At 39.7% G+C, this 11,544-nt stretch overlaps 1 protein-coding gene across 2 annotated transcripts in view; it reads right to left on the bottom strand.

The window, feature by feature from the left end:
* Nucleotides 1-11,544, bottom strand: part of LOC138166099 (uricase) — a 124,134-nt gene that overhangs the window by 9,775 nt on the left and 102,815 nt on the right. For both annotated transcript variants that reach the window (XM_069094525.1, XM_069094526.1), the window contains one exon: nucleotides 245-431. In XM_069094525.1, coding sequence (XP_068950626.1) covers nucleotides 245-431 — 187 coding nt within the window. The remainder of the gene's footprint in view (nucleotides 1-244; nucleotides 432-11,544) is intronic.

Genomic DNA, 11,544 nt, shown 5'->3' with positions numbered 1-11,544 from the left:
AGAGAGAGAGGGAGAGAGGGAGAGAGGGAGAGGGAGAGGGAGAGAGGATTTGTTAAGAATGTACATGCCAGGCCCAAGCACTACAATTATTCAAGAGAAGAGAGCCTACAGTAATGCATCATCTAGAGATATCAAAGGCATTCCTTTGTGAATGTGGTATTGGTTTATTTGACCTTCTGGTGCCATAGACTCCAAACCAACCCATGGAGTGAGGGATCATCAGCACATGCTCCTGCTTCCTCACCACACTGCTTGGAAATCCACATTCTGGAACTGATTGTAACGCCATTTGCAGTAAACTTGGGTGGCAAAGCACCGGTCCTTCACTTCGGGAAGGGTGGTGAACTGGTCTTTGATGAAGCCTTCAAATCCAGACTGAGTTGTTTTCAAAACCTTCATGTCCTTGATGCCAGAGTGAATGGTTGGGGGTCCTGTTCAGGGAAAAAGAAGTAGAGAGGAGAAATTAAACTGGTTGATCCCAGTAGAGAAGAAAAGTAGAAATTCTGGGGGTGTTGCAATTTTCACAAAACCACCCTGCCTTCTCCCAAAACACTACTTTCTCCCAGACCCATCACATTGTGCATCTCCCAGGAGGTTTTGAAATTCATAAATTAAAAAAATTCAGAATAATCTTTTCAGAGAAAACATTGTTCTCTCTTCTATGGATTTGCTTTTATCAGCTCCTCTGTTTACAATATATTTCTCACTGTTATCAAGACTCCTACTCCACCCCAATCTAGGTCTGTGTAGATTGAAAGTAGGAATGGGAAAGAGTCTCTAAGCCACCCATTTTAGCTGAAACACCCTGAAATGAATATCTTTGCTCCTCCATGCTGCCATAGCCAAAGGCAGGCATTATGTGTGGTAATTAACATTATTAACCTTAATGAAAAGTCTGAAGATAAAGAGACAGCCTTGCAGAGTAGATTGAGGGCCAGCATTAACATTGGGGAAGATCTGGTTTAATGATGTAGTCTGATCATTTGACCTGGATAAGTGATTTAACCCCTCAGTGACTAGGCAACTGTCTAAAATTATAAATTTTATATTTTTTACATATTTTATTTATATATTTATATCTTTTATTTTTATTTTTATATTTTAAATATATGTTTATATAAATATATGGAGCTAATCCATATTGGTAGAAGGTAGGGGGAGGGGGTTGGGGTTCTATACTAACAACTCCCTAAACCTGTGAAATAACAAAATCGCTGGTCTGGACAAATCAAAGGAAATCGCTTTTCCGAGGCCATCTAATAAATCTGCTATTGTCCTATAATTCCTTTTATTATAATGCTGGACACTCACTATTATGGGCTAACTATTGAGATTATTCATTCAATGGTTGTTGTCCTATTTCCTCATTAGAATGTAACCTCTTAGAGGGTAGGGACTCTTTCACTTTGGCCAGCACAGTGCCTAGAAAACAGTAAGCACTAAAGAGAGGCTTGAAGGAAGCTAGGCATTCTAAGAGGCAGAGATGAGGAAGGACTCCATTCTAGGAATGGGTGGGTGGGTGGAGGACAGACAGACTGCACAAAGGCAGGGAGGTGAGATGTGGAATGTCATGAACAGAAAATACATGGGTCAGTTGGTCTGAAATGCAGCCTGTATGAGAAAGAGTAATGTTTAATCAGTCTGAAAAGAAAGGCTGAAGCTAGATCCTAGAGGACTTTCAATACCACAGAAAGGGGTTTGCATTTTATCCTAGAGACACTAGGGAGATGTTGAAGGTTCTGGTGTGTGTGTGTGTGTGTGTGTGTGTGTGTGTGTGTGTGTGCATGTGGTGCATACCACTCTTTATTTAAAATGACATTTTATTTTCAGATATACATTCTCTCCTTCATACATCCTCTTATCCCACAATTAAGGAAGCAAGAAAAATACCTGTGATAAGAACATATAGTCAAGCAAAACAAATTTCTGTATTGATCATACACATTTTTTAAAGCCATGTCTCAATCTGTATTCTGAGTCCATCATTCTACCATGCATAGTCTTTTAAGGCATGTGTTTCAGAAGGTTTTGCCCACCACCACTGAGTGATTTCAGTGTAGCAGTGTGGTTAAGTGGAAAGAAACTGGATAGGAATCAGAACACAGGTTTTGAAATTAGGAGACCTGGGTTTTGGGGAGCTGCTGAAAGTTCATAAACAGAACAGTGACATTGTTACATCCATGTCTTTAGGACTACCCAAATGGAGGCATGGGTCAAGATCGTTAAGTGACAAGAAGCACTTCCCAAAGGATTATAATTTAATGAATATGGCTTCACCTAAAGGAATACCTCTACTACTCCCCCTTACCTCTCAATCCTGTCGATCTAAAAAACTTAGCTGACCCAGGCAATTTTGATTCTTGGAGATAAGCCACTTATTTCCAAGTTGCTATTGGGATTCTAGAAGGAATTAATTCAGAAAGTGGTTCTCTTCAGGCTGAGTAGGTCCTCGACCAAATTCCCTCCATGTGCAAAGGTGACTGGATTGGGTTACAAAATGAAGAGTCCCATCAGTTTAGCTTTATTGAATGTTAAGTAGCCTTTTCTGAAGACCATCAGCAAACATTTATTTAAGTACTCGCTAGGTGCAAAACATAAAAAGCTCATGGACCCTGGCTAAATTCTAGTTACAGATTTTAATAGCACAGTGATTTATACTCCCTACACAGTTTTAATTGAAGTGGTTCAATAGACATTGCTCTGCACTCAGGAGTAGCTGAATTTCAGTAAAAGTGGAATAATTACTATTTCACATTCCTCTCTGTTACATCCTATGGAGAACAATGACCAGTAAAATGTTGGTTCATTAAATATGTATTACTATCTGCAGTGTTCAGTGTAGTGTTCTGGTCTAAACAAGGCTAGAAATAATAGAATAAAAAAACAAATATCTATGGCAATTCATGATTAAGACAGGAGGATAAAAGCAGCAGGGAAAACAGGGCTCTGTCCTGGGCCCCTTCTGGTTCAACATTTTTATCAATTACTTGGATGAAGGCACAGTTGTCATGTTCATCAGATTTGTAGGCAACATAATTCTGAAAGCAATTAACTAACACATTGGATTTAAGAACCAGGATCCATCAATATTTCCATGGGTTACAATGATGGAGTCAAGTCAAGTAGGGTGAAAATTACTAGAAAAAAATGTAAATTTGTTTCCTCAGGCTTAAAATTTTAACTGTAGCAGGGCAGGACAGGGGACTTAAGGTCAGACAAGATGCCTTTTAACAGTGATGTAAGAATGAAAAGCTTGGGAAGACTTAACTCTGATTCACACATTAACCAACCATGATTCCAGAGGACCAATGATGAACAATGTCATCCATCTCCTGACAGAAAGACTATGGACTTGGGGGCTGAATGAAATGTACATTTTTGGCCATGGGAAATGTAGGTATATGTTTTATTCCACTATGCACAGTTGTTATAAGAATTTTTATTTTCTTTTTCATTATTTTTCAAATGGGAGGTAGGGAGGTAGGAAGGAGAGAAAATAAATGCTTAATTGAAAAAAGTAAATTTTTTAAATTAAAAAAGGCCTTGAGATTTTAGCAGATTGCAAATTCAGTATGTGTTTATAGTGTCAGTGTCATCCTATAAAGTCCAAAAATAAAAACCAAACCAACAACCATTGAGGTGATTTTAGACTGTTACTAGAAGAAATGTATCTGAAACAAAGGGAAAAAATAGTCCTGTTCTACTGTGTCCTGGTGAGGAGATCAGTTCTGGGTTTCACATTTTAGGAAAATGCCCTAATAATTTGAATTATCTCAAAATGAAATAGGTTCCCTTGAGAGGTAGTGAGTTCTCCCTCAATGGAGATCTTTGGGCAAATGCTGAATGAGTACTTGACTATTAGGTTCTAGTGAGGATGCTTTCTCAATATAGGTTGGGTTAACTAGCTGCTGATTACTCCTCCAACTGCATACAAGACATTGAGGAGCTAGGATACATCCAAAGGAGGGTTACTGGGGTGATTAAAGGACTTGAAACCATGTCATTCAAGTACTGGTTGCAGGAGCTAGGAATATTTTTCTTTGGGGAGGAACGATATGTCTATCTTTGAGTATTTGATGGGTAGTCATGTGGAAGGCAGATTGGACTAGTCTGACTTAGACTTAGAGGGCAGAACTAGACTGAAGTTAGAGATGAGAACAGAATAGCACCATCTGCCTATTTCTTGATTATAACAGAATAGAAAATGGTTCACAATGCCTTGGGAAGGAAAGACTTTTATAAACACCAGTGCAATTCTAATTATCCTTGTCATCATTTGCTTCTATACAAAAGCTCAATCAACTTACTTCCATCCAGATGATATCTACCATCTCTATGCAGAAGTCCACCAAGGGAGCTTTTCTCTTGCCTGAATTCACACTCTTTCTTTAACTCAGTATGAACCAGGCTCATTCTCACCCAGTAAATGATCTTTGATCTATCTGCCCCTGCCTGAATACTTTACATGTTTCCCCTCCCACTTTGGAAGATCTTTTACTAGAATGACGTAATGTAGTCTTAAAAATATCCCACTCGCTGCTATTTGTACATTCTTCAGGAGTGTTAAATGTGGAAACAATTATATCTCCTCATGACAGAACTTTTTTTTAAGGTTCAGGGAAAGTTTTGTGCTTTGGGACACCTGATGTGTAGATGAGGAAATGGGTTTGTTTTCTACTAATTCTCAGTGAGTTCCTTCCCTTAGAGAACTAAAGGGTGGGTATATGGTTCTTTGGGAAAGAAGTCGAAATCTGGTAGGTTAATGAGTGTTTAGGAGGAATACTAAAAGCTAGGGGAAATTATGGTGCAGGAAAATTGAAGTGCTGAAAACTTTCTCCTCTTCCTTTTCCCCCCTTTTTATCCCCATGCATTACTCTACATTCATTGAGGGAAACCTGAAAAGCTGACTAAGTGATTCATGGAAATGTAACCCAGAAAAGGACAGTCTTTTTTTTTGGCGAGTTGCTTCTTGTTTGCATAAATTTGAATATTCTTTGAGTGTGTGAAGCATAATATTTTCATTGGTAGGTCTGTAGACTAAAAAGGCTCCAACTCAGCCATTGTGTTAAGAGTTGGGATGCTGCCAATAGAGAAGATAAAATAAACTCCCTGATTTTATCTGCGGTTCTTAATGTCTGCCAAGACATTAAAACACACATACACACACACACACACACACACACACACACACACACACACGAGATTTTTTTTTTCATAGAAAGATGAGAATGCCAGAGTCATGAGGGTTCATTCTGCCAAAAATGTGGCAATAGTTAATTGTCTCTGGGAACATAAGCCATTTCTCTCTGTGTAAAATTGAAGCCAAAATGCATTTGAAAACATAACTACTTTCCCCATTTTCATAATGTATCAGTAAAGAGAAGGTTCTGAAAGAGCTGAGGAGGACAAGAACCACCATGTGCATTGTCAATTCTGTACCAGTGTTGGAGACAGTCCTAGACTTTACACTGGGGACCTTTGCCAGAACCAAGAGAATGCATGTAATCAGCTCACTCCACTTACAGTTGTATGAAACTTTCAAAATAGTATATGGCATCAAGTGCAAATTACCCAATCACAGAACCCAGAGTTGGAAGGGAACTCAACACAATGGGAAAAAGTGTTGGATTTGGGATCAAGGGAACCCAGAATCAGAAGCTGGTGTACTGCTTACTACACGAATAATCCTGAGCCAGTGATTTCCACTCTTTGGGTCTCGGTTCCCTTCTATAAATTGAGGGGGTTGAACTAGATGACCTGAAACTCCATCCTAACTTGAAATCTGTGATTTTATAATCCATCTAGTCCAACCCATTCCTAAATAGGCATCCCCTCTGCCAGACAAATGGTCATCCAACTTTTACTTGATGCATCTAAAGATGGGGAACCTGCAACCTCCTGAAATGGTTTTTGGTGATCAAATAGACCAGATGAACAAGCACATCATGAGTGTCTTATGTAGTGAGACCAGTGAGGTTTTATTGTTGGCAGATATGCATACTTAAGGCAGCAATGCTGATGGGCATGATAGGCCTAGGACATAGACATGTATTTTTAGCTTTTGTTCTAGATCCTAGCTTATTTACCTTCCCATTGCAGAGAATCTTGGGAGCAAAGCTTACTTTGGTGTTCTAGCCTTGCCATTAGTCCTTTGGATTTAGGGGGATGAACAGATTCCGTGAATTGAATTTTGCAGACCCAGGCTCACAAAGAGAGATATAACCATATAATAATGAATTTCCTAAAACACATTCTGCTGGCTTCTGTTAACTTCCTGGCTAGGTACAATGACCATAACCTCAGCTTTGTACTGAAAGAGTGTTAGTCTGACTGTTTTAGGAAGAAGCTTTCTAGCCCAGCCTCTCTTTCTCATCTCATGGTCCATCCTCCCCAGTCTTTGATTCAGGCTAACTGGCCTTCTCTCTGTTCCTCACAGCCAACCTACCATCTCTCCTCTCTACGCCTTTGCACTGGCAGGGCCTTATGCCTAGACTGTACTATTTCTTCACTTCTGTTCCACAGAATCCCTCTCTTCCTTCAAGATGCGGCTAATGTACATCTTTTACACAAAGCCTTTCTTGATGTCCCCAATTGCCAGCTCCCCCCTTCCAAACTGCCTTTTATTTCACCTTCATTCTCTATATAATTACATAGGTACTTGTCTCCCCCATAAGAACTGAAGCTTTCCAAAAGTAGGAATTGTCTCATTTCTTGCATTAGTATCCCTAGATCCAAGAACAATGCCTGACACATAGTAGGTCCTTAAAAGAGTTGTGTTTGTTGATTTATAGTAAACCATAAATTGCAACATAAATGCAAACTTATTTTCCAAGCATAAGGCATAAGAGAAGGAATTGTGTATGGAGCAACATGAAGGAAAGGTCAGAAGTAGTCACAGCTGCAGAAGGATCCAATGAAAACTGAAGAAACACCATTGCATGAAGCTAGAAGGGGATCTCTGGTTACGTTACAGAAGGTGATGCCAGGAAGAGTGGAATCCACTGTAGGAGTGAAATCTAAATGCTCCAGCTCATGTCCATGATGCCTGGAGGCACAGTTTTCAGCAGAAACATTTCTATCCTTTGCCTCACCTACCAAGATGTGGCAACCAAGTTACTCTGCAGGCCATTGGGCAAATGGTCTGTGGTATGATCCTTGGTATACATGGAGCATGAGCTCCCAGCCCTGATGAAACCACAGTTCCTTTCTGTGACTGTATGCATACATCTAGCCCACACTCTCTACATGCCTATGGGCATAACAATGGATGGCACCATTGTTAGCAGTTTCTCCGGGGATGGTAAAGATTTAACTGCCTTTGTTATTAAAGTTAGGCAGCCTTGATTGAAGTTGTAGGCAGAGGTTCATGCCCTTTATAAGGTAAGGAAATGATTTAGTATCATTGAAACAGAGATAACAGAAATATCTAGTTTCATCAGGGTCAGGAACTCCTACTGTGGGAACATCCTCCACTAAAAGAGATCTCAACCCAACTGTGACTTAATAGATAAGTCTGAGGGATTTTCCATAGGCACACGGAGGTTAAGGGACTGTTCCAAGCATACACAATTAATATCAGAGAAGACAAATGTTATATCTACCATAATAACTACAACAAATAGGACAGCTATAACAACATACATGAACAAATCACTAAATAGAAGTTGGACACTGAGAAATACAAATAGATAAGGTCCTAGAGAAAAGAGCATGAATATACTTTACTTCAATGACAGAGAGGTGGGGGAATCACTAAGGTTCCAATGCATTCCCCATCCAGCTTTTGAAGTGATTTTCCTAAAAAATAGTTCTGACCATGTTACTCCTCTCCTCAAGAAATTCCAGTGTTTTGTTATTGCCTCAAATGTAAACAGACTCTTCTCTTGGTTTTCCAAGCCCTTCACAAAACATTGCTAACCTACCTTTCCAACTTAATCATATGTTATTCCCCTTTCCACACTACAATAGAGCCAAATTAGCTTTCTTGTTCTTCGCGTGTGATTGTCCATCTCTTATCTCTGGGTGTTTGAATTGGTAGTGCCTTGTTCCTGGAATATACTCCCTCTTTACCTCCTCCTCTTAGAATCACTCATTTCCCTAACAAACAAACAACCCCCCCCCCAAAAAAAACCCTCAGCTCCTGTGCCACCTTCTATATAAGACCTTTCCTGATTCCCTACCCCTCATTCTCCTATAGCTCCCATAGGCCATTCCACCTCATTACCCTGTACAGGCATAACTCATTTTATTGTACTTGGCTTCATTGCACTTCACAAATACTGCTTTTTTTTTACAAATTAAAAGTTTGTGCCAACTGCATCAAGCAAGTCTATCAGCTCCATTCCCAACAGCCTGTACTCACATTGTGCCTGTGTCACATTTTGGTCATTGTTGAAATATTTCAAACTTTTTTCATTATTATTATATTTGTTATCATGATCTGTGATTAATGATCTTTGATGTTCCCATTCTATGTGTTTTGGGGCACCACAAACCATGCCCATATAAGACAGTGAATTAATAAATGTTACATATGTTCTGACTACTCCACAGACTGGCCATTCTCCCATCTCTTTCATTTTCCTTGGGCCTCCCTATTCCCTGCGACACAATAATATTGAAATTGGGCCAATTAATAACCCTACAATGGCCTCTAAATGTTCAAGCAAAAGGAAGAGTCAATTAATTTAGCAAACTTCATTGTTGTCTCGTTTTAAGAAATTGCCGCAGCCATCCCTAACCCTTCAGCACACTTAGTAGACTATAGTATAGTATAAACATAACATATGCATTGGGAAACCAAAAAGTTCATGTGACTAGTTTTATTGTGATATTTGCTCTGTTGAGATATTTGCTTTATTGTGATAGTCTGGAGCCAAACCCACAATATCCCCGAGGCATGCCTGCATTTATTTTGGATATATTTTATACTTTTTGTTTCATCAGTTACCATGATTTTAAAAAATGCTTTTCATCACAAAATGATGAGTCTCTACATCCTGAGTTATTCTGGTCCTTGGAAAGGAGGCTCAGTCTTTTGCTGGGGTGTAGTAGAGGTATTCCAACATGGTAGAGCTTGACAGATCGTATACTCCTTTGGCATTAACCCTAGAGAACCCAGGGTCACCCCCATACCACAGAGACACAAAGTTAGACCTTGGGAAGACCAAAGTTATGGGGTAGTCTTTCATGGATAGGTTACAGTCTGCATTGTTTGAGAAATTGTCAAAACCATGAGATCACAGATCTATGTGAGTATAATTTGTGTATATATAGATATGCACTTGTTGCCTATTAACAGAATGTAAGTTTTTTGAGGGCAGGGAATGTTTGCTTTTGGAGGTGGAGGAAGTCTTTGTATTGCCAGTCATCAGTACAGTGCCTGGCACATAATGGACCCTTAATAAATGTTTATAGATTGACAGATTACTGTATGCATAGTCAGATATGGCCTCTGTATTGGAGGATTTTGTTTAATTATTTTTTCCTTCATTGCAAAGGAGGATTCAATTTAGAAGGGGGAAGAAATAACTTGTATAAAAGCAAAAGCCATAAGTAAAATGTATTTTTAAAAAATTGACAGCTTTGCAGTATTGGAAGCCTGAATTGTGTCTAATATAAGTGCTGGACATACAGGAATACCGTATGTATGTTCCTTAAGTAATATTATTCTTTCCACTAAGTATGTATGAATATGTGGGAGAGGGACCTCAAATATTATTTTTATACCTTTTTATTAAATATATTTGTTATGAATTATGACTGACTACTTATGACTATGGCTCATGACCTATGGTTTCGAGAGCATTTTGACCCACAGAGAACCTAGAACCTGGGGTAGCTCCTTGAAGGAAGTCCAGGTGCTACTCATTAAATGCCCTCCCCAACAGTGAAGATGGCTCCCAAATTTTTATTTTCCATCCTGATCCCTCAGTGTTCTCACTTAACTGAACCTCAAACTCAACACTGAACTCCAAAACTGAATTTATTTCTCACCTGTCCCCAAAAGTACTTCTTTTTTAAACTTACATCTATCACCATTCTTCACTCAGTTACTTAGACATAAAGCCTTAGGGTTATCTCTTCTTTTGCAAATCCAGTTAATTGCCAAGTCCTGCCAATTTGACCTCAGCAACATCCCTGGCATCTACCTCATCCTTTCTATTCTTGGCACTGCTCTAGTTCAGACTTTCCTTACCCTGTGCCCAGACTATTGCTACAGACTAATAACTAGTCTCTTTGATTCTAGTTTCTCCATCCACAACTTTCCATAGTTGTCTTCCTTATGTTCAGATATAATCATAGGCATGTACAAAGTGTGGGCTGGATATGCCCAGGGGTTTCAGCCACTCTGCCTACACTCCATCACACCTATGGATAGGCTCATCTCGCTCCTTTGTTCACAACTTTTCAATGGTTCCCTATTATCTGCTCAATAAAGTCTGACCTTAAAGAATAATAATGTATGTGTCATAATGACCACCCAAAGCCCCAGCTTTTGATATGTTTTTAATGATTTATGATAATTTTTTCTTCCTTCTTGTCTCCTCTCCTGGGTTGAAAGCTCCTTAAGGATAGGAATCCAACTGTGATGTAATCCTAATAAAGCTGCTCCAAGCCCCAATATTCTAACTTTATTATAGGCCTGGCCCCACTGAACAGCAGGCCACTGTACCTACCTAACCTCCCCCCCGCCCCCACCAATATCCTAACTTCTTCATATATGCCTCATTGCTCACTGGAACAACAGGTGTGTCCCTGAACTCTTAGTTCCCACAGAAACAGTTGGTGTGTCCATGTGATGGAAATCTAGCTACTGCCTCTACCTGGTCACTGCCCCCAGACCCATTCCCACAGAAACAGGTGTGTTCTTGTATTCAATCACAATCATCCACCTAGCCCAAGACAGGACCACAATACCTGACTATCTGTCTTAACCAGACAGGACCACAATAGCTGCCACTTGGAGGGCAGAATGACCAGAATATTCCTCCATTACCTAATCCCTTAACAAACTCCTCCTGCCTTTTCAATATTGATGTTATTCCTCTATTCTATGTAAATTTCTGTTACATAATTGCATCTTTACCCTATAAAAATCCATTTTACTTTCTCTAAAGTTGCTGGTTCCTCTTAGAATTTAGTCTACTTCATGAGAGGCATCAATTTCAATAAATGCCTGTACTTGGATTAGAGGTGGTCTGACTCTGAATTCTTTGAGATGGTTCCACCACAACACATCATGAAACCCTAACAGTTTTTAGGTGGGCAGAGCCCCCACCTCAACAGCTTTTTGGTGTCCCTGGTGGGCCTGAGTCTCTGACTCTGATCTCCCCCTCCACATGGAGTGGAGTCTCTGATTTGGATCCCCTCTAATCCAAAGGTAAGCCTGTCTTTTTCCCTTACATAGAATACCTGGGAGATCCTTCAAGCACCTAGGAAGGCTTGACTAGATCACTTGGACCCTTGTGGTGAGCAAATTTCCTCTAGATAGAGGCCACTTTGCTTGTTAATTTCATGGGGAGTTCTTTATGAACTCAATTC

Source organism: Petaurus breviceps, unplaced genomic scaffold (assembly GCF_028583685.1).
Source record: "Petaurus breviceps papuanus isolate PSGF00001 unplaced genomic scaffold, PetGlider_PUasm1.0 220, whole genome shotgun sequence".
Lineage (NCBI taxonomy): Eukaryota > Metazoa > Chordata > Mammalia > Diprotodontia > Petauridae > Petaurus > Petaurus breviceps.
Note: the sequence above shows the minus strand (reverse complement) of the source record. Positions and strands in the feature narration are given on the sequence as shown.